At 50.4% G+C, this 23,593-nt stretch overlaps 1 protein-coding gene across 31 annotated transcripts in view; it reads left to right on the top strand.

The window, feature by feature from the left end:
* LRRFIP1 (LRR binding FLII interacting protein 1) overlaps positions 1-23,593 on the top strand; it is a 156,977-nt gene that overhangs the window by 56,820 nt on the left and 76,564 nt on the right. For 4 of the 31 annotated variants that reach the window (XM_055109255.2, XM_063595332.1, XM_063595330.1 and 1 more), the window contains exon 1: positions 11,584-11,963. The exons of 18 other annotated variants lie outside the window; for them this stretch is intronic. In XM_055109255.2, the coding sequence (XP_054965230.1) occupies positions 11,898-11,963 (66 nt within the window). In that variant the 5' untranslated portion in view covers positions 11,584-11,897. Of the gene's footprint in view, positions 1-11,558; positions 11,964-23,593 lie in introns of those variants that run through there. 9 more of the 31 variants (XM_063595341.1, XM_034955443.3, XM_063595336.1 and 6 more) reach the window with 5 other exon arrangements.

Raw genomic sequence — 23,593 nt, forward strand, 5'->3', positions numbered from 1 at the left:
GCCAGGAGTTCAAGACCAGCCTGGTCAACACAGTGAGGCCCCATTGCAATAAATAAATAAGAAAATATTTGGAAAAAAAAATGGATGGTTGCCTCTGTACTGAACATGTACAGACGTTTTTCTTGTCATTATTCTCTAAACAATACAGTCTAACAACTATTTACATAGCATTTACATTGTATTAGGTATGAACAGGAACCTAGAGATGATTCAAGTACACAGGAGGATATGCACAGGTTATATGCAAATACTCCACCATTTATGCTCAGAGACTTGAGCATCTCCAATTTTGGTATCCCAGTGGTTGGAAGGGGTCCTAGAACCAATGCCCCTTGAATACCGAGGGACAACTGCATAATGCATTTCACATAAAATCTCAGTTTAGAGGGGAAGGTTGGTTGAAAGCTTAACAAATAGACTCTAGGCCAGCGTGGTGACACATGCCTGTAATCCCAGCGCTTTGGGAAATTGAGGTGGGCCCATCACTTGAGCCCAGGAGTTGGAGACCAACCTGGGCAACATGGTGAAACCCCATCTCTACAAAAATACAAAAATTAGCCAGGCGAGGTGGCACATGCCTGTGGTCCCAGCTACTCCAGAGGCTGAGATGGGAGGATCACTTGAGCCCAAGAGGTGGAGGCTGTAGTGAGCCATGATCACGCCACTGCACTCCAGGCTGGGCAGCACAGTGAGACCCTGTGTCAAAAACAACAACAACAATGACAAAAAGAAAAAAAACAAATAGACTCCTGAGTTAATCTGGAAGAATAAATGGAGAGGCTGGCCAAGAAATTTTTGAAACAACATAACAGGGGTGGTTTTCAACTTTCTTGTAGCCCACAGCTTCTTTATTCAAACACAATCTCACCTCCCTGTTCAAATACTTTCAGTGGGTCCTTTACTGCTTCCTGAATAAAGTCCAAGTTCCTTAACCTGCGTATTGTAAAAAGAGCATTCTGACAATATCCAAGGGTGTTCAAAAAGCAATGTTTACAACTCCCACAGTTCTACCACTTCGGCAGAGCAGCCCTGTGTTTATTCTGCATGTCCTTCTGGTCTTTGCATGCCTATGTCTTTTACACAGTCCTATTCTTTTTTTTTCTTTTTTGAGATGGAGTCTCGTTCTGTGACCCAGGCTGGAGTACAGTGGTGTGATCTTGGCTCACTGCAACCTCCGCCTCCTGGGTTCAAGCGATTCTCCCACCTCTGCCTCCTGAGTAGCTGGCATTACAGGCCCATGCTACCATGCCTGTCTAATTTTTGCATTTTTAGTAGAGATGGGGTTTCACCACATTGGCCAGGCTGGTCTTGAACTAGTGACCGCAGGTGATCTGCCTGCCTCAGCCTCCCAAAGTACTGGGATTACAGGTGTGAGCCACCATGCCCGGCCGCAGTCCTACTCTTAATTGTGTTCATCTGAGGACTAAGAACTCCACAAGCTTGGCTTTGGGAATAGCAGTAAAGCAACAACACAGTGCTGGGCTCGAAGACGGACAGCTGCCTGAAAGACGGCAGAGCTCCCTGAGTGTGCCAAAAGCACTGATGAAGGTTTAAACCTAGTCCAAGCTAACTGAGTGACGCTAGACCTTCCCGCAACTTCTCTAACCTGGATGTAAATTGTAATTCTAGAGCCCCTTGTTTTGTGGGAAAAATAATCTGTGTATGGTCAAATAGCAGATGGAATGAGCTGCCAGACGGAATCTTTTGCCAGTGCAACAGAACAAAGTACTTGTTCATGCCAGACTCAGGTCCCCTGTTACTTGCAGTCCTCCGGCCAGTCCTGTCTGCTGGCTGTCTCTCTCCCTGCTTTACGTAGGAAGCTGGAAGAGGTCAGGGGATTTCCTTGAAATTACAGGCTAGTGAATGGCAGAACAGGAGCTCAAACCTGATTATCTGCTAAACCTCTGCTTTGGAGCTTTGAGGGCTTCTGCGCAGGCCACCTGCATTCTCTGTGTAGGGGTGCAGGGTTGCTTTCTCTCCCATCGGCTTACTCTTGGATTGGGCCTTCCCAGAGGTGCCGAGAAGCAAAACCCAGTTCTTTGATCTTCTCACTTCAGCTGTTCTTTCTTCCAGCCAACTTCCAGGATTACATCCCTTGGTGTGACCACACCACATCTGAAATCTCAACTCCCTACTTCCCACCCAGTGACCTGCACCTCCTGTCTTTCAGTGCTCTTGGCGCTGACTTTCTTGCCGTCCTTGACAAGCAGCCCTGCCTTCAAGTTCTCACTGGATGAAAGAAGAAGGCAACAGATGTTAGATGCTGTGTGCACATATTCCCATCTTGACCATTCTTTCTGTGCATGCTTTGCTGTGGAACTGTTGGGGCCCCATCCAGCTGTATAAGCTGAGACGTGAATGTGCTTCCACAGTGTGGGCACCTCGGATGCAGGTACAGGCCCCTCTAGATCCAGGGCCACTTGGCAATGTCTGAGATATTTTTGGTTGTAACAGCTGGGGTGGAGAGCGCTGCCAGCATCTGGTGGGTGGAGCCAGGAACGCGGCTAGCCATCCTGCAATGCACAGGACAGCCGCCCACAGCAAGGAACTGTGCAACCCCAAACGTCAGGGGACCCTGCTGTTTATCAATCCTAGGGTTTCCCAAAAAGCCCGACACCACATTTGATACAGATGCCACCAACGGGGTGGAGACAAGGGGCGGGGGCTTCAGTGGAATCTCAGCAACTAAAATCAAGCCGACGATCAGGTCAGAGAAGCGTTTGGAAAGCCTCCAGTGCGTTTAGGGGACCACACCCTCTCATCATGCCAAGGCAGCTGCCCAGTGAGGTACAGGGTATAAAGGTGACGTGGTCAGGAGTGGTTATTTGATCTCCAGTTATTCCAGAATTTCCACTCTCGTGCCAAGCATGTCTCTCCAAATGGCTGCTCTCTGGCGTTCCTCACACTCCCCCTGAAGTTCATCTAAGATCTTCATTCTTCAGAGGTGAGGCTTGTATGTTCTATGTCCAAGTCTTCTCTAAAGATATCCAATTTGTACACATGGAGAACATTTTTTGTAGTCGAATAGTTGATGACTTTTCTTTGAGCTCTCTCTCAAGGGCCAAAGTGCAAAAGGGCAAACCCTTCTATTAGAGTGTGGGTCTATGTTTTTAGTGTTATGCCGAAGTGTGTTTTAGCCTTTATTTTCCTTTATGGAAATTCATTTTCTTGGAAAGATCATTTTGGGGATGCTGTTTTAGGATTTCTGTACCTTCAGCTGGAAGGATGCTCACCGTTCCTGATGTTTGTGTCTGCCCTTCAGTCAGGCAGTCTGCAAGCCAAGTTGCTTAGTGGCAGTGCTTTACTTTTAAGCCTTCGAATACATCTTGAGTACCTTAAACTTCTCTGTATGCTATGGGTACTGTTTAAATTCAGATTATGGAGTCCTATTCTCCCCACACTTCTTTTTTTTGTGAATGACATTTATCAATGACATTTGTAGCGTGGTGGATTCTGAAGTTTTCAGCTAGTAGCGTAAAGATTTATTTCATGGCTCTGACTGTCAGGAATATTCTCTTTTCTAGAATGTTAAACTCATAGGCAGGATTACTGAGGCAAAGCCACATAAATGAGGGAATCTCTGGAAAAAATACATTGCTTTTATTTTGTACTAAAATTGCCATTTTTTTTTTTTTTTTTTGGCCAAGTGTAGTGGCTCACACCTGTAATCCCAGCACTTTGGGAGGCCGAGGCGGGTAGATCTCTTGAGGCCAGGAATTCAAGACCAGCCTGGCCAACATGGTGAAACCCCATCTCTATTAAAAATACAAAAAAAATTAGTTGGGTGTGGTGGCACACACCTGTAGTCCCAGCTACTTGGGAGGCTGAAGCAGGAGAATCACTTGAACCCAGGAGGCGGAGGCTGCAGTGAGCCGAGATCACACCACTGCACACCAGCCTAGGCTACAGAGCAAGACTATCTCAAAAAAAACAAATTGCCATTTTCTATTCCTAGGTATAGACTGAAGCATTTGATTTATTTCTTCTCAGTGGGGTATACTGTTAGCTGGTGAATGCAGTTGTTGAGGATGAAGCTTATTTTCCCATGTCAGTATCTATTCTGAACATTTTAAATGAACTATTCTGAGAGCATGTATAGATTTTTTTTTCTTCACAGGAGAGCTGCCTTAGGAGGACTTTTCAGAGTTTGTGCCTATAAGACTGAGAAATACATAATGGATTTTAGCTGTTGTGTTTTTAGAAGGTAATTGGTAGATATTTGCAGTGCATTGTCTTCATGAAAAACAAAACCGGGCCTGGTGCGGTGGCTCAGACCTGTAATTCCAACACTTTGGGAGGCCAAGGTTAGTGGATTGCTTGAGCCCAGGAGTTCAAGATCACCCTGGGCAACATGCTGAAACCCTGTCTCTGAAAAAAAAAAAATTAGCCAGGCGTGGTGGTGCACACCTGCAGGCCTAGCTACTTGGGAGGCTGAGTTGGGAGGATTGCTTGAGACAAGGTTGCAGTGAGCCAAGGTTGTATGTAGTGAGCCAAGATTGTGCCATTGCACTCCAACCTGACACTCAACAGTGTGAGACCTTGTCTCCCTTACCCCCCCACAAAAAAACCCCAAAAATCAGAAGTGGTTTTCTTAGAGATGCTTTACTGGAGGTGTTTGTGGCCATTTCCTTGGCTACTGTGTATAGAGGAGGTTTCTGTGGTCACTCTGGTATGGACTTAAAAAGCATCAATTCTGTGGAACACACTGGGAAAGCGGATACATTTAGGATTGCTACAGACTTATTCCTAGACACTTTTTGAGATGAGCTTAATTCCAGAGTAAAATACATTAGAAATTATTTTAAGTATGCCTCAGAGTGTATCACAAAGCAACATTTAATGGTGTAATGTAACGCCATGGAAAGGCTCTGAGCTCAGGTACAGTGCACCTTGACTGGGACACATACAGCTCTGAGGCAGGTCCTTCAATATTGGGTCCTTCTGCTCCTTATCCTCCCTCAACTCTGCCATCCACTCTTCCTGCACAGGAAGCTCTGCTTCTAGTTATCTGCCCTCTCCTGGCCACTTTGGTGTCCTCATTCCCATGGAGCTCACAATCGGATCAAATCCTGAGTCAGTACAAGATGCCAGTGCCTGCAGCTCCCCTCCCCGCTCCCCACACCCAGCCTTTGGTCGGCAGTCCCTCAGGCCTTGCCCCACCCACTCCATCTTTTCTCACTGTCCTTTCAGCCTCCAGACAGGCTCACATCTCTTCCATCCTTAAAAACTGACAAACCATGAATAAATCTCCCCCATGCAAAGCCTTTTCCTTGGTCCCGCCTTCCTTCAAGCCTGCTGTCTACCATTTATTACACATGCACAAATCACAGAAAATGTTTAATTGCCAAATTTTAATGGCAGAATGTAATGACTAGTGTTTTTCTAGTTGCAAATTAAAGTCTTTCCTGACCTTGCTCTCTTCACTCTGTGGCTTCCAGGAGATGTCTCTATTTTCTGACTCTCTAACTACCCCTTCTCTGTCTTGACTTGTTCTTACACACCTCTTATCCTTCCCATGTAAGTGTCTCAAGGTTCCTTCCTTCAGGCTCCTTTCTGTTCTGTGCATGCTGCCTGATTTTATCATCACCTTTCACTAATCGGTAGTGTGTGCTGAGGTGCCTGTTAGACTCCTCCACTGAGGCTTTCTGCCTCCAATTCAAATTCAGTTCAATCAATAATCAAACCCATCACCTTCCTTAGAAAATCTAAAGGGATTTAAAAAGCAAAAACAATAAAAGCCCTATTAGATGAAAAATAAGTGTGATGAATTGCTGGGTGCTAGGTAGTTATGAAAAAAATATCCTAAAGACATGTCATTTTTAAAAGAGTTTCTATTCCCAATTGCTACAGAAGTATAAAATACTGAAGATCAATGAGAATTAATGACAACTCATCAAAGTCCTCCATTTTGTTAGGAAAACCATTCATCCCTCTATCCATCTACCCACCCATCATTTATAAGGCACCTACCATGTTCTAAGCAGTGAGAACATGCTTTTAATCAGGAGAGCCCATTCATAACCTGGGGGTGGGGGCTGAGGGAGGTGGTGGGAGAGGTTCAGTACCCAGGTCACAGGGCAGCTGTGGGAAGGCTGCATGCTGCCATAGGTAAGCCCGGCACTGGAGCTGTTGTGGATGCTGGAGACAAGCTCACTGTTGCTTTCCAGACGCTCTTGCTCTTCTGTCCACCGGAGGCAGTCAGGACCCTGGCCTGAGGGCCAAGAATACTTTGTGCCTGAGCTGGACCAGCTGGCCGTGGGGTACCACCTTCTTTGCAGACAGCAGGCAGGGTCTGGATCCCCTGCTTGATGCTCGTACCAATGCCCCTATTCTTACTGTGAGATCCGGCTCCTGGCATTGACCTGGGTGTGTGCCCTGCTTTGCCAGTGCCCCTGGAGTGGGAGGTGTGGTCACTGGTCCACCAGGAAGACAGCTAAGGGCATTCGTTGAGTCCACGTGATGACTTTCTGCTCTGAGTGAGGCCCCTGGGTGGCTGGGAGGAAGGGAGCAGCTCTGCGTCAGGCGGCGTGCCGCTGGTGCATTCCGTCATCATGTGCTAAGGGCTGAGGGGACCTGGGTTGAAAACCTAGCTTCGCTCTTCCAACGTGCATCCGTGGACAAGTGCTATAACCTCTGTGAGCCTCAGTGTGTGGATAAAGTCTGTTGTAAACTGAAAGGTGCTGTGTAAATTTCAAGTGATCATTTCATGAGCCACACGTATAACAGATGTGTTTTTAGATATTAGTCAAAGGGATCCAAATAGGCCAGGTGTGGTGGCTCACACCTGTAATCCCAGCACTTTGGGAGGGTGAGGCGGGTGGTTCACTTGAGGTCAGGAGTTCAAGACCAGCCTGGCCAACGTGGTGAAACCCCATCTCTACTAAAAATACAAAACTAGCTGGGCGTGGTGGCGCACACCTGTAATCCCAGCTACTCAGGAGGCTAAGGCAGGAGAATTGCTTGAGCCTGGGAGGCGGAGGCTGCAGTAAGCCAAGATCATGCCACTGCACTCCAGCATGGGTAACAGAGCGAGACTTCATCTCAAAAAAAAAAAAAAAAAAAGAGGTGATCCAAATAAAGCAATAACATGAATGTAAGCTCATGGTTTGTAGAAGTAATTTACTGACATTTATTCTGCTGTCATGAGTATGGCTAGTGATTCACGTTCAAGAAAAACAGATGTTAGGGCTGTGATTTAGAAAAATGACTTCATGTTAGTTATCTGACTAATGGGGAGGCTGAGAGCCACTGTGTCCTCCCCGTCTGCCCTCAGCCTTGTGTTGTCATCCCTGTAAGGGTTTGTCTCTGTAGCCCCAAACCACAGCGGGAGGCGCAGCTAGTGAACCTTGCAACAGACCAATACCATGGAGACAAAGTAAACCATGTTTGGGTGTGGCCCCAAATTGGCTAACTGTTCTGGCATTTTCTGGTTAGCTATGATTCTGATGTTCCTAGAACAAAATTAGACCATGCTACTGGCCTTTCGTTCTTTTCTCAGGAGTCTCCTATACTTCTGAGAATGGATTTTTAGGTTTCAGACATGTAATTTTCATTGAGAGGGCACAGAGGAAGACAAAGTTATATCACAGGCCTGGCAACTTTTAAGGATGCCCTCTGAGGCAGTCAGACCTGTCACAAAACCCAAAGTACCCTCTCAGTGCAGAGATTCTGGGCTTAACCAGTGATGTCAGGAGGTGAGTTCTGTGTGTCTACAGGCCATTAACTGCAGTTTGGAAGGGGCCATAAATTCCAAGGCACTTGTTAGAAGGGGCTGTCCCTGGATCATCCTTACCAAAAGAAGGAGGAAGTCAAGCCCTGGTCACTGACCTCTCAGCTCTTTAGTTAAGACCCTGGGCCCCATGCTGGTATGGTCCAGATGGACCCCCTTTTTTTTTTTTTCTTTTTTTTTTTTTTGAGACAGAGTCTCACTCTGTTGTCCAGGCTAGTAGAATGCAGTGGCATGATCTCAGCTTACTGCAACCTCCACCTCCTGTGTTCAAGTGATTCTCATGCCTCTGCCTCCCAAATAGCTGAGATTACAGGTGTGCACCACCACACCCAGCTAATTTTTGTATTTTTAGTAGAGACGGGGTTTTGTCATGTTGGCCAGGCTGGTCTCGAACTCCTGGGCTCAGGTGATCCACCCTCCTCGGCCTCCCCAAGTGCTGGGATTACAGGTGTGGGTCACTGTGCCTGGCCCCAGATGCACCCTCTTCCGAGGAAACCCCCCACCCCCCTGCTCAGACCTTTCCAAGGTGCCCTCGGGGTTTTAGTTTTGTCTTCGAGGCGTATGATTTAACGTTACTCTGCCAAGCCGTCTTTAGAGCTGTGAGTACTGGGATGAACACTTTGTGCATCTCCATGTTGCTATAAAATGCCACCTTTCAGAGCCACATCCACAGCCTGACTTCTGACCCGGCCTTCCCAGCGTCAAGTTTGTGGGTTCCAGTCACCCATTCACCACCCTCACAATTGACCTTGCTCTACATTGAAAAAAAAAAAAAAGACTGGGGGTGGGAGAGGGGACTACCTCAGAAGGGGGCTTCAAGAAGGGGACTTTAAAGTTACCTGTATTATTTAGGTTGGTGTAAAAGTATTGCATTTTTCGCTGTTAATTTTAATGGAAAAACTGCAATTACTTTTGCACCATCCTAATAAAACTGGGAGGCAACTGTGGATCCTCTGCATTTTATTCCTGGGGCTCTGGGATCTAAAAACACCAAGAAAGATGTATTAGCATTCAACTTACAGTATAGACTTTGCTCTTGAGCTGGGGATGGTTCTGAGACTTCCACCTCACAGGACTGGCTGGGCTGAAACCCAAGTCAGAATGTAGCATCCTCTCATCTAGAAGGGTGTCAGGATGGCAGTTTTCTTTAATGTGCTACTACTTAGCAGAATCAGAAACCAGCCATTATTTTATTGCTGGTAATGTTCATTTGTTCCTGGGACTAAGACTCATCAGCTCGCTGCTTCTTACTCTGTGAGTGTCCTGGCATGGTCCCCTCCCTGCCACCTACATCCTCTGCAGCAGCCCCTTCCCACAGCTGTTGTGGCAGGCAGTGGGTTTGTTCTCTTTCCTGGGCTGCCCACAGTCTTGCTGCCTGGCCCATCCCAGTTCTTGGTCTGGTGCCCAGCTTCCTTCCTGCTATGGAGGAGGAGGAGGAGGCCTGGGCACCTTGAGTCAGGGCACCTACCAAGGGGACTCTATCTGGAAAAGAGGGGACTCCAGAGGCAGCAAGGCAGGTGCTGGTTTGCTTTTACTGGACTCCCAGGACACTAGGCAGCAGGCTAGCAGGGCAGCTCACCCTGACTGTGCCCAGCGGGATCCCCGTGTTAGAGCCTTTGGTCCTCACCCTCACAGCGGGCACTGTCATTATCACCGGCATGTTTTGGGTAAGACTCCAGGCACAGAAGCTAAGTAACTTGCTCAATATCCCTTAGTGAGTGGCAGGGCCAGGAACTGAATGAGGTGGCTTAATTCCAGAGCCCACTTCTTAATCCCTTCCCTGTATGGTTTTCAGAAGCTGGTAACTAGCAATTGACTGGCAGCCTGGGGGTTAGGAAAATGCGTCTTGTGGCAATTACAGGTGTCTTCAAGCATTGCCTCAGGGACAGGCCAAGGGAACGGAAACCAGTCCCAGTACCCTGCTCTGGGAGATGTGGTCACAGGGTTCGGGGTGTTGAGTAGCTTTAGAATCTGCCTATCTAGATCAGAATATTCAAAATCAAGTCTCAGAAGAAGAGGGCTGTTTTATTAATGGGTTATCATTCTCATCAGTGAAGTTGTGACCACTGGTAGAAGTCTAACTGCTTTCTACAATAAATTCCCAGAGAACATTTAAAATTATTTTCTCCTAATAATGGCACTTTAAACAATCAAGAATTGTGATAGGCCAGGCGCGGTGACTCACACCTGTAATCCCAGCACTTTCGGAGGCCAAGGCAGGCAGATCATTTGAGGTCAGGAGTTCGAAACCAGGCTGGCTAACATGGTGAAACCCCGTCTCTACTAAAAATACAAAAATGAGCCGGGCATGGTGGCAGGTGCCTGTAATCCCAGCTACTCGGGAGGCTGAGGCAGGAGAATCGCTGGAACCCGGGAGGCAGAGGTTGCGGTGAGCCGAGATCGCGCCATTGCACTCCAGCCTGGGCGACAGAGCGAGACTCCATCTCAAAAAGAAAGAAAGAAAGAAAGAAAGAATTGTTATAACAACATTTAAATAAGCGTTACAGGGAGAAAACAAGCTATTGAAAGGTAGGCATTTCATTATCTTTGAAAGTTGCTTTTGTGAGCCTGAGATGCTGTCAATCAAAGACAGCTTGGCCTCTGTTCATCTTAAGTTCAACGTTTCTTCCCCAGCGGTTCTCTAGGCTTTTGCTCGGCCCCTCTTTTCCTTCTCCCCTAACCCTCCCAAGTCGTCCTCCGGCTCCTCAGCACCCATTTTCCCTGCTGCACACCCTCCTGACAACTCCTGCCCTGAAGCCCTGGGCCCGGATCACGGCGGGAAGGTGAGTGCTCACAGGCGCGAGCTCACGTTACCAAGTTGGGTCAGCGTGCAGAGAAAAGGGAATTGGGAATTGGGGGGCTGTAAAATGTAAATGTGCTTTAAATTTTACATTTCCTGGCGTGGCCAGGACAGGCTGACCTTCCGATTACAATCCGCGTCATCCCGTCGCTTCTGCCCCCAGCCTGGCGAGGTCGGGAACCGTTTCCCGCAGGACTTTCATTGGGAGTTACGAGGGCGCCCTGTGCCTGGAGGTGGCGCGGGCTGGAGCCCTCCCGGAGGAGACCGGCGCCTGGCAGGGTCCTCGCGGCCGCAGCCTGGACGGTGTGGACCCCGGGTTCTGCGACGCCAGATCGGCCCCAGCGGCCCGCACCTGCACCCTGCAAGCTCGTTCTCCCCTGCGGGCCGCCGCACCCGGCCAAGGGGGGCTGTGTGCACGCAGCTGCGTCGTCCTGGAAGTCGGCCCTTCTCGGGATGCCGCGTTAGTGGGGTGCCCGGCCGGCAGGTGCAGCGGTGCTGGGGCCTAGGCTTCCGCGTCCAGGAAGCTCAGCGTGGCCTGAGGGTGATGGATGTGGGGGAGCCGGGAACTCAGCCCTCGCCCAGCCCCGGGCAGGTCCCCCCCCGGAGGGGACCCCCTCTTCGGGTCGACCCCTACTGGGCGCGGCATCCTCCCCGGAGCGCCCGCTTCCCACGGCCCCTGCGGGTGGAGCTGCGGCCGGAGCCTGAGGGGTCTTTTCCTCCAGGTCCTCTTTCCGGCGGGGGCCGGAGGGGTGGTGATGGACAGCCCGGGAGGGGCGGGGCAGGACCAGGAAGATCCCTCCGAGACGGAGCGCGGGGGGCGGGGCGGGGCTCGCGTTAAGGGAGCGCGGAAGGGCGGGACAGGACGTGGGGCGGGGCCTGGGTGGGGCGGAGCCGGTGGGGGCGGGGAAAGGGGCGTAACCGGGAGGGACCCTCCGAGGCGGAGCGGCGCAGGGGGGCGGGGAAGGCGGGTCATGGGGCGGGGGCGGTGGGGCGAGTCATGGGGCGGGGACGGGGCGGGGCGTAGCCGGGAGGGCCCCTCCGAGGCGGAGCTGCGTGGGGGACGGGGCGGGCCATGGGACGGGCGGAGGCGCCCGAGTCCCGCTTCCCCGGCGCCCTTCCACCCCGAGCCCGACTCAGCCCGCGGCCACCTGCGCCCCGCCCCTGTCGGCCGCGCCCGAGCCCGAGCCCAGCCCCGCGAGCCGCTCCCCGGCGGGCTGGCTCCTGGCCCCGGAAGCGCGAGCGTTCACTTCGCGGCGAGTGGCTCCGTCTCCGCGGACAGAGCGCGCGCCCCCTGGCCCGGCCCGCGAGGGGCTCCCGGCGCGGTCCCCGAGCATTTCCCGCCGGGTGGAGCGGGCCGAGCCCGGCAGGATGACCAGCCCCGCGGCCGCTCAAAGCCGGGAGATCGACTGTTTGAGCCCGGAAGCGCAGAAGCTGGTAAGAGGAAAGCGCTTCCGAAACTTTCTTTCGTGACTGCGGCGGGGTTTCAGGGGCTTCCAGCTCGTTCCGAGGTCAATGGCAGGCGCAGGTGCCCGGGAGGCGTGGGGTGGGCTCTGGCGGGACCCCAGCGCGGTGGGAGCGGGCGCAGTGGGCGCGGGTCCGTGAGTGGCCCGGCGAGCGGCGTCCCTCATGCGCTAGGAAGCACGCTTTATTGTGGGACGCCACCTCCAAGGACGAAAAGGCACATGGTCTCTCCCCGCCCGAGGTGATGGTCTGCAGACAGGCTCTGACCAGGTCTGCGCCCGGCCTAGAGTCACAGGGAGCTGCTAGTTTGCTATTTTACAAAATACAGCATCAAGGACCGGGTGGCCAGAGCCGGTGCCCTCACCCGCTGTTGGAACCACCGGGGAGCGGCTGGGGTGCTTTGGAGCACTCAACCCGCTCAGCACCTGGGGATCACCTCCGCCGAGGACCCCAGACGCCAAATCCACTTTGGCTGGTCTCCCGGGTCCGCCCAGCCCGGACAGGATCCTGCCTCTAGGATTTTGTCGTTGTCCAGCTCAATATGCAGTCGTGGGGCTACGGCTGTAGTTTGGCATTAAAATTGGGCAGGGGATGAGGCGGAGAGGGTTTGCAAATACACATTTTCATGCAGCTTGTGGTTGAACATGAATGGGAATAAAAGTGAAAGGGTGCACTTTGGAAAAGAAATATAAAACCCTAGCTTTCCACTTAATCAGGTGTTCGTGGGATCTTGGTAAAAGTATGAGCCCCAAACAATCACTCTTTCATCAGGTAGAAATTAATCATCTACTGGGGATGTGTGTAAGATTTAAGATGAATCAGACTGCCTTGACCTTGGGAGAGCTTATTAGGAAATGCCAGAGAGAGGTGTAGAAGCAGAGTCTGATGAACGCATACTGAAAAGCCAGTTCTTTGCTTGTCAGATGGTTGCTGTTTTTTAAATGTCCATTTTAGTGTGGTTTTTCTGTGACTTCGTTTAAAACTCTGGCAGTGGGCCAGCCCTCTGGAGCCGGTTTTTACCCCTTCAACTAATTAGTTCCTAGGGGCCTGGGAAGAGAGACCCTTGAATCACCATCAGGGAAGGGTTCTTGAAAGAAGGAAGGGTGGGAATGTGGCTGAGCGGTGCCGGTGTTCTGAGGAGCAGCCTGGGACACCATAGATGGCAGGAGGAGGATGGAGGTGAAGAGCTGCCTGCTGGACTGAGAGTCCTTGGAGAAGGGAAGAGTAAACGTTGAGAACAGGATGTGAGGAAGCCAGGGACAGGCTAATCAGAGGAGTAGGTAGAGGCACACCTGGAGCAGCTAAGGCACTGGCTACAGGGTCTGTTACTTAAGGCTGGGAGCCTCCTGGGCGGGTCTGGGTTCAGATGACTTCGAGATGCTGCCGGGAGGAAGGGAGAGGAAAGTCTGGACTGTGTCCAACTGAGTAGTTATGTGATCAGCCCAGGCCCACTGTCCCTCACCCCCAGTTCCAGAACCCAATAAGCTTTGAAGACCGGAAGGTTTGTGTTTTGTTTTGTTTTTATAAGTTTGTGGCAGAATTTTGGCAGTGAGACTTGCCCTGTCCAATGGGGGGCTAGTTTTGGTCTTCATTGATCCCTCTGAGTGTGAATTTTCTTACGTTTCTCTGCAGTCTTGTTGATGTCTTTGATTAAGGGCTGCTACTCTGGGTTGTACCAGAGTATATGGTGTATGCATCTTACTACGTTTCTAATGTCCAAAAATGCTGAATTCTGAATCATGGCCCCAAGGGTTTTCAGAGAGAGGTTGTGAACCTGTAGGAGCTTTTCTTGGTAAATGGTAGCAAAAACTGTATCAGAGTGAGACATGGTGAACAAAAGCAAAATGCAGTTCCTGTTAAGAGGCTAATGTTCAGGTAGGGAAGGAAATGTGCTGAGTGGTGATGGGAATTGGGGGTCATCATGGGTGGGGGGTAGGGCGTCACCCAGCGGCTGCCCTGGGCCATGGGCTGGGTATACGCACGGGAAAGTGGTTGTGGGTGTTTCACACTGGTTTGTGCCAGTTCTTGCTCTGCATTGTGTCCGTGGGTTCAGGGATGGGTCTCCTGCGGAAAGGAGGGACTGGGGGCCGCACCCATGCAGAGGAGAGCCGGGATGGTCAGAGGAAGTAGATTTGGCAAGCTCCACCTCAACTAGAAGACAAAAGCAGGATCTGAGTGGGAGCCTGGGCTTCTTCAGCAAGTGGGCACCAGCCCTGGAGCTGTAGGAGAGGGTCCGATGTGGACAGTGGAGACACTGTGCATTTCTGCAGCTTTTGTAACTTCCCTGTGTTTGCGATGGCTTGTGTCACCCCGCTCTCTTTCCACATACTGATTAGCATTCAGCCCTTCTAAATGACCAGCACTGTCCCAAGAAAGGGCTGTTAGGGGAGAGCGTGGACACACAGTCTCCCAAGTCCCATCTCATTATAGGTACCTGGGCCAGGGTCCCCAGGTGTGGGAGAGTGGAGTCTTGACCAATATGGGGATGAAGTTGGCACGAGGCGGGCTGGCCCTGCTCTAGCTCAGTCTGAGATGGTGGAGCGTGGAATCATATGGTGTGTGTTTTAGACATGTCATTTCCCTGGGCAGGTAAGACATAAATATAGTAAGGTAGGTCTTTTCTAGTAGTATTGAGAGTGTCCTACTGGGGCAAAGATGGAGACTAAATTTCCCTTTTTCTTTAAGAGTCAGTTTCTGTTCAGCCTGAGTTAATATCCCACAGCGGAAGCCTCCTTAGCAAATTTCAAAAAACCCTGCAGTCTCAACTGCCACTTATGCTGAGCACAGGAAATCAAGTTATTTATAGTTGCAGAACGGTGTTTCAGCGAAGTTGATTGGAGGGTTACCTGATTAGAGTGAGATTCTTATCCAATCCCTACAGAATTGTGAGACTAAATGTTGGTGCAGCGTGTTTGCTCCTCAAAAGGCAATGTCCAAGAGGAACTTCTTATCCCTGAAAAATCAGGCTGTGTGACTCAGCAAAGGAATTGTTTATGACTGGTTACTCATATGCCAGTGCTTCCAGAATATCTGCTCATATTTAAAGGAGTGATCTTGGAGCCCCAGAGGCCATAATGTTTAGATTACCAACCTCTTCACCAATCAGTAAGTCCATTACATCTCACTACGTGTTAGACATGGGACAGGAGAAGAGGATTTTTATTACCTCACTGTTATTACTGGAGGCCGCCCAAATTTGTTTTTTGTTTTTGTTTTTTTTTAAATAAAGAAGCTTGTTTTCATGGAATGGACTTACTAGAACTTTTATTATTCAGACTACCTAGATAAAATTAAGTAAATTCGTTTCTTTCTCCCAAATTAAATATTTTGACTACATGCAAGATTTAATCATTCAAAATTGCCATGTATTTGATTATAGACCAGTAGTATAATCCCCCTGCCCCAGGCCAGATTCCAAAACAATAAACCAAAACACACACACACACACACACACACACACACACACACACACAGACACCTGGCAACAGAAATGATATGTATTCCGAGACTCATTCATTCATTTTGGAAAGGGCCAGTGTTTCCAGTGGTTTCTCCTTGGGATTGTAAGTTTACAACTTTAAAACTAGGTAAGTAGTTTTCCCTTGAATCTAAAGTATAACTACTTTGTAGTAGAGAAGTAATTTATCTTAAATCACTATAATGAAGATTTACTCTTAATTTTAACCAAAATGTTTCATTTAGTTGTTTGTGTAATGAAGATGATCAAAGCAACACCACCTGTGATCCTTCTGTCTTTTTTACTGTATGTGGCACATGGCTGTGTGATTTTCCTAGGGAAAGGAGTGGGCTTTCCCTGTGGGTTGAGAACCTCTGTCCCCCTCCTCTGAAGTTTCCCCAGTTTTTCCTGCTTCTCTGCTAGGTGGGTGCCTTAGCATGCTTGTCTTCTCATCGTGCTTCTAAACTTCTCTAAACCGGATTTATACTCTTAGGTCAGTAGCTGTCAAAGAAGACACTAAGTAGTGAAAGTAGCTAATATTTACCAAACCCCTGCTGCGCCCACCTGGTGTTTTATGTGAAGGTCTTCTCTAACCCTTGCTGTAACCTCATGGGGAGCAGATCGTTTTCTCTCAGTTTTTCAGATAAAGAGGAAACTGAGGCTCAGAAAGGTCAGGGACTTTCCAAGCCCTCACAGCTAGTCAGCAGTGGAGCCAGTTCAGACCCAGGCCTGCTGACTTGGAACTGGTACTGATAACTGTCACCACTGTATGCAATGCTGCAGGCAGGGGCTGGCAGGTAGTAAATGTGCAAGATATAGCTGTGGCTGCCACGGCTGCTGCTGCTGCTTTTGTCGCTGTTGTCAGCTTTTCTTTGCAGCCCTGCTGTCTCATACCCCAGTATTGGGGCTGAAGGATTTCTTTTTACCAAAGCTGCCTCTTAGGACAGAAGTCCTTGTCTTGAATGCATACTGAGAAGTCTTCACTCTGTCAAACTTTTCTGTTCTCTGCCTGGTAATTTCCAGACAGAAGAGAACATTCAAAGAACGAACTTACTTTCCTTCTTTTTTTTTATTGAGACAGTCTCACTTGATCGCCCAGGCTGGAATGCAGTGGCACGATCTCAGCTCACTGCAACCTCCGTTTCCCAGGTGCAACCGATTCTCCTGCCTCAGACCTCTGAAGCAGCTTGGACTACAGGTGCCTGCCACCTCACCCGGCTAATTTTTATATTTTTAGTAGAGATGGGGTTTCACCACATTGGCCGGGGTGGTCTCAAACTCCTGACCTCAAATGATCCTCCCATCTCGGCCTCCCAAAGTGCTGGGATTACAGGCATGAGCCACCACACCCGGCCCAATGAGCTTTACTTTTCTACATAAGGAAAATAATGGTAGAAATGAAATACCTGTGAAACTTGTTTTGCTATTTTTGTACCATGCTAAAATGTTAACTACTGCTTACGTGGGCATACACCTGAGAGCTGCTGTGATTTAAGCCTTTTTATTTTTCTGGGTATGATGTAACTCCTCCCCTACCTCATCCAAGTAGATAAGTTCATGGAGGATAAACATGACAGCTGCCGTTTCTTTTATAGCTGGTTCCAGGGAATATCCACTGAATATAGGAAAGATTGTCAGTTGCTGTGTACTGCCCTGGTGCTGGTGGAGCTTTCAGCCTTCTTCTCAGAGGAAACAATTTAAATGTTTTTGTGAAACCCTAAAGGTCTGGGGTTTGTAGGACAGTCTTGAGCAGAGCAGGCAAAGGTGAAGGGAGTGGAGCCCAGATGTGCTGCCTGGAGGGAAACCTGTCACCTGGAGAGGAAACGGCACAGGGGAGGCCCAGCCGCCCTCGCCTCTCAGTCCCGCACGTCTCTGTTAGTGGTAGTCATGGTTCTTGTATTTCCATCATGTTGAGGCAATTGAAGGAAATATGAAGATTCATTCATCTCAGGAAAAGCAAGAAATGTATTAACAGCAAGAGTAGAAGTTCACTTGCATGGAAGATACTGTATAGCGTATTTATTTCTTAGCGCCAGTGGGGGTAGCTGCTAAGCCCAAGATTGTGTTGTGAGGTTTGAATAGGTCAATGTGTGAGTCATCAATAAGGTAACATCAATCATTTTGTTCCCGATTAATACGTTTGCTATTTTAGGATGCGAAGTACTTTAAAGAAGCTTATTATTCTGAAAAGCAAAGCCTGGAGATTTCCAGTAGCAAAACAGACACAGTCTGTGGACAATCTCAGTGTACAAATAATTCACCTCTGGCATGAACCCAAAGAATTTCAGAGGGGAAGGAAGCTCTTAAAGATTACGTCCCCTCCTACTTCTTTAATGAGGGCTGGTGTTCAAAAACCGAGCAACTTATCCAGGCTCACATAACTGTAGGTGACAGAGCCCAAGCTGGAGGCTATGGCTGGGTCTTCAGACTCCTTTCTTGACAGTCTGCACCTGCATAAACTCAGACCTTTACTGAGAACAGTGCAGCCATAGCTGAGAGAAGCGGTCGGCACCCAGCATTTCTTGGACTTGTCTGCCAGGTCCCCCGAGTGCAGAGGACAGTGTGCTGGCTCCTGGGGCCTGTGGGCCCAGCCAGGAGCAGCCTTGTAAGCTAAAGCCTTCTTTGAAGGTGGCCGTCTTACCGTAAACTTTCATGGTAATTTCAGTCTACTCCATAATTTGTCTGAGTTAATTTTGATGGAAACATAGTATTTTAAGTAATCAGTTAGGCTTTGATCTCTAACTTTATGCCATCCAAATCTTCATGATGGCCTGAGCACCAGGCACCCAGACCTGTGCTCTGAATTGTGCCGGGGCTGGTTCATACAGTGTGATGGAGAGACGACAGATCCACACTGGAGTTCTGAAGCTGTGGTTCTCAACCCTGTCTTTTTACAAGTTCCTTAACTTCCTTACTAACCTGAAATGAAATGCATAGGTGAGAAAGTCAACCAGCGCACATAATTTCGAGTCAATATAACATTTCCTTAACAAATAAAATACAGGTAGTTTATAGTAACATAATAAGAATTTTGATATAGAAATACTCAAGACCAAGTACACCAGCAGTTGAATGCAGTGATGAGACCTGCACACACCTGTGCCTGGCGTCACAGGGAGGCCGACACAGGTGTGTTGCACTGAGACCCACACACCACCCCTCATGTTGCTGTCTATGACGTGGCATTCTACAAAGTTGACTAACTCTCAGGAAAGTTCTGAACAAAGCCAAGTATCATCATCTTCCCTCAATTTCCATGTCGATTGCATTCCTGGAATAGTTCATGTATATTTGAACTGTGTAAAACATATTTTGAGTTTATATGTAAGTTGCAATCAGTTTGTAAATCCAAAAATTAAAAATAGTGGTTTTTCTTTTTTTTTTTTTTTTTTTTCTTTTTTTTTGAGATGGAGTTTCGCTCTGTCGCCCAGGCTGGAGTGCAATGGTGAGATCTCGGGTCGCTACAACCTCCGCCTCCCGGGTTCAAGTGATTCTCCTGCCTCAGCCTCCTGAGTAGCTGGGATTATAGGCATGCGCCACCACGCCCGGCTAATTTTGTATTTTTAGTGGAGACGGGATTTCGCTATGTTGGTCAGACTGGTCTTGAACTCCTGACCTCAGATGATCCGCCTGCCTCGGCCTCCCAAAGTGCTGAGATTACAGGCGTGAGCCATCGCACCCGGCCAAAACAGTGGTTTTTCTATCTTCCTGAGCAGTCAAGGGAAAAGTTCTTCCCATCGCAGGCGTGTCTGAATGCGGGATGGTTGGCCGACCTGGCCCAGCCCCCCCGCCCCAATACCCTCAGCTTCTTCCCAATCTTTTTGACATCCCAATCCCCCCAACATTTCCAAAATGCCCTCTAAGTCAACACTCCCGCCACTGCCAGCTGCCACCCCAGAGTGCCCTGTGCCTGGTAACAATCGTTCTCACAGTCATGGCCGTAGGGAAGGCTCTTTGTGGTTCCCGGGGGACTTCGTGAGATTGCCCACATGACATTTCTTTTGGAACTGAGATACAGTGCACATCGCCTCTGGGGGACATGGGGTGGTGGGTACACGGAGCCGAGGTGAGCCTCCCTTGCGTTGCGGAGGTGCTAGCCTTGTGCCGTCCGTTCTTGTCCATGTCTGTGCAGGAGAACATCACCCGGCCCACTTGGGTGCTGTGAATAGCAAACTTTAGAGGCCGCTGCATCTGAGGGTTGGGGGGTTTGCAGAGAAAACAAAAGTTGGTGGCTGTGGCTACTTCCTATAGCAAGGTGGCTCAGGAAAGGGATCCCGTGTCACAGCCTGGGTACACCACTCCCTCCAGGAGCTTGATTCCCTCTTAGCTCAGGGGAAGAATCGCACAAGGACAGAGGCCCCTGCTTGTCTGTGAACAAACTGGCCTTTGTGGCCACTTCAGGCTTCGGCTGCATCCTATTCCTGTCACATTCACGTGAGTGAACTTGAATTACATCCTTAACACTTTTCCAAAAAGGTTATAAACTAGACTGGTGACGTATCATGGGGCCTGGAAAAATAATGCTGCTGCTTTTTCACTTCTCTGCTTGACGCTAAAACCTGGAGGCGAAAATGAATGTGTGTAATTAATAGGAGAACTTCCTCCTGTTTGCAGAGTGCTTTACAGCTGCCAAACGGCTTCTCTCCCCGAACAGCCCCGTGGGGCGTCATTTCCATCTGACATCTGAGGAGAGCTGCTGTTCATGGTCCAGTCCTCTGTCCATTGGCCCACTGGGTGTCCCTAATATGTGCTAACAGGCTCCTGGCAAACGGCGGGCATGGCAGCCACGAATCTGCACATGAGCTGTATGCCCTGGGTCTCCCCTGGGCTCTGCGGGGGGAGGTGGGAGCCGCCTCTGGTTCACATGCGGTGCTTTCCAGGCTGCAGGGCCTTCTCAGCCTGGATGGAAGGAGTGACGTCAGAGTATTTCTCAGGAACTGCCTGCACTAAAGTTGTGGCTCATAAACCCCTTCCAGCTTCTGTGTAGAATTCTGGATCTCTAGGGTATCACCACAGAGTTTAAAAGCAGAGTAAGAACATTTCCTGTGACTGTAGGGTGAGAGGCCCTGGGATCTGTAATTCTACACTAGGCTGGAATCCCAGAAAAGCTTCAATGCTCAGGAAATGTACGAGCAGTGCCAGGATCCCCTGAAGGAGTGTGGGGCTTTTGAAGCAAGCTGCCCAGCGAGCCTCCCGCGGCACCTGCTGTCCCTTTGCCAGCAGTCAGGGCCCCTGCCCCACCAGTGTTGGTTGTGTTTCTGTTCTTTGAGGAGACCACATGATGATCTTCTGGTAGGAGCCACAAGAAGGATACAAATGCCATTAGAGCTGCTAGAGCCCCAGATGTCACTGGAATTGGGGTTCAGGGTGTTGGGCTGTCCCCACCCTTAGGCAGTACTCCCACTGCCTGCAACACCTCCAGCGCAGGCTGAGGCCATGCAAGGATGGAAGCACATGTGGGCTAGGCCAGGAGGGCGTGCGGGAGGGCTTTCCACTCTGCGCTCTGCTGGGGTTTCTCCTTGTGTCCTGGTCAATAACTTCTTCTCTCTCTGGTTCTCCTTGGCCTCAGCCCCCAGCCTGAGCCGGGCTGTCCCTGAGTTCCCTGACCCGGAAGAAGGGACGGCCATTATCTTTGGGTGACTGTCTTCTTGCAGCTGGGAATCTCTGGGGCTCTGAGCGGGAGGCCCATGGGGAGCCCTGGAAGAACAGGCGTGGGTTAGACTGTTTACTTCACTGCCCTGTGTGCCCTGCCCCGGTAGAAGCCATTTCTGCTGTGTGGCTCTGTCTAGAACTAGAGCCCCTCAGGGCCCTCTGCATGCCGTGGGGTCCCTTTGCAAAGCACCTCCTAACATGTGCTTTTATCTGTGGCTCGGGATGGGGATGGTGACTTCTTCACGCAGTCTTCTGCAGGCCTCTCCAGCCTGGCTCCCGAGATGTCACGCATGGGTCCGTGCAGCCCAGAAAAGACCCTGCAGGGGGAGAAGGGTCACTTTGGTGCCTGTCTCCCCAGCTGGCCTGTGGGCTGGGTGCCTGGCAGATGGGGCTCCCAGGGAGGTGCCCCCATAGACTTGGGCTCCACAGCAGGCTGTGGGGCTGGCATCGATGTGGCTGGGAGAGCCTGGCTGTCTTTTTAGCCATTTGTTTCGGAGGCCCTGGGGGTCATACTTGTGCTTCCTTGTGTATTTTTAGATCTCTTATCACCGTACACACCACCTCCCTATCAGAGGGCTGTCATCTTCACATATGGTAAAATAAGACGCAACAATAGAACTCGAGTCGTGGTTCGGCTTTCTAGGATTAGGACAAGGAGGCAACTTTGATAGTAAATGGAATCTTTTTTTCCCAGCCATCCCCACCCTCAAAGAGTATCTTGCTGTAAGACCTAGTTCCTGTACAACTCTGTCTGTGGGGTCCCTGGCCAGGATGGGTGGGATCCCAGGGAAAGGGCCAGGCTGTGTGTTCTGAACAGGAATGGTTCTGGACCGACCGTTGTGGGCGTTCCTGGGAAGCCAGGGAGCCTGGATCATGTCAGAGGGGCTCCTCCCTCTGCTCCATCCTAACCCCGCGGGCAGCAGCAGGAACTGAGAGAGGACACGGTGGGGGCAGCGCTGCAAAACCCAGCAGCAGGGCCACCTTCCAGCAGCAGAAAGCATGAGTTTTGGTTTTGGGGCTCTTTCATTTCCTTCCTTCTTTTCTTTCTTTTTAAATTTTTGCTCTTTATTATGAAACAGCAGCCAGACCGAGCTATGCATGGCCTGCTGCACAGCGGGGGCCCTTATCTTGAATGACTCCACATACTGGGCATGGAGGGGGCAGGGGGAGGGGCCTGTGGGAACCCAGATCTGGGATGGGACTCAGCCAACAGTTTAAAGAGCCCTGTGCCCCCACGACCCAGCCTCAACAATTGTTAGCTTATAGCCGTTTACACCCCACCCAGGTTATCTGAAGACAAGTCAGAGGGAGATAATTTCACTGTACTCCTAAATGTTTTAGTATCTCAGCAAAGATTGTATGGGCAGAGAAAGGAGGCTTCAGGGTGTAGGACCCCAGGAGCAGGCGAGGGCTTGCTCTTTCCCTGTTGGCTCCTGTAGGGTGGGGACAGACCAGCCCCCATGGACCCTAGCGAGGGCCATGCCAAGAAGCCGCTGTTCTAATCTAATCAGTGGAGGATCCAGCAAGCTCGGATAGGGGTGAAAGAATGACTCAACCTGCAGGCCGTTTGGGGTATGCGCAGTCTCGTCTCCTGAGTTCTCTGAAGCCCTTTGCAGTTTTTGCTTTGTATCCTAAACTCCACGGGCCCGAACCCTGGCACTGAGCTTGATCCGCTGCAGCCCAGCCCGTTCCTGTCCCCATGCTGGAAGCAGCCTCTCAACTCACTTCCTTGGTTTCCTGTTGCTCTCCCCACCCCGTACCTGCTCCCCACCCCGTACCTGCTCCCCACCCCATACCTGCTCCCCACATTTCTCTCAGAGCCCTGTTTCTAAAACAAAAGTCAGATTCCGCTGTGTTCTTAAAACCCTTCAGTGGTTCTGAATTCTTTCACGACGAGGTTCCAGATATGAAGCTGAGGGCGAGGGTCTGCACCCCAGGCGTCTGCACTCCTTGTCACCAGCTCCTGGTCGCAGCCACCCCGGCTCTGCTCGTCCTGTTTCAGGGTCCGGCTTAGGGCTCCTGTCCTGCGGATGCCTTCCCCAGCCCCCCGGGGTTGGGTCAAGTTCTCCAGAGCAGCCCCCACCCCTGCCACACGTTTCTTCCCCCATGTGGTCCTCATCACATGTACATTGTCACCAGGCGCTTTGCCTGTTTCCCGGGAGACTGGGCACCCAAACCGCATTTCAGAAATCCCTCCCACTGTCTCAAGCAGTGCTGAGACAGCGTGGCGCGTTCACAGCACAGTGCATTTCTGTGGCCTCCCCGGGCCACGGTCAGCCCACAGGCTACTCACAGAAAGTGACAGGCCGTGTTCAGAAGCTCTTCAAGCAGTCTGACGTGGCTGTGGCCCGTCATGAGATTTTATGTTTTACAAAAGTGTCAGTCGATAAAGGATTTGTCCTGCGCCACCGGAGCACTGGCCTGAGGTGCCCTGATCCCCGAGAACCCCTGCCTGCACAGTCAGCGCTCTCCCCGATGTCTGCCATCTGCCGTG

The sequence above is a fragment of the Pan paniscus genome, chromosome 13 (genome assembly GCF_029289425.2).
Source record: "Pan paniscus chromosome 13, NHGRI_mPanPan1-v2.0_pri, whole genome shotgun sequence".
Classification (NCBI taxonomy): domain Eukaryota; kingdom Metazoa; phylum Chordata; class Mammalia; order Primates; family Hominidae; genus Pan; species Pan paniscus.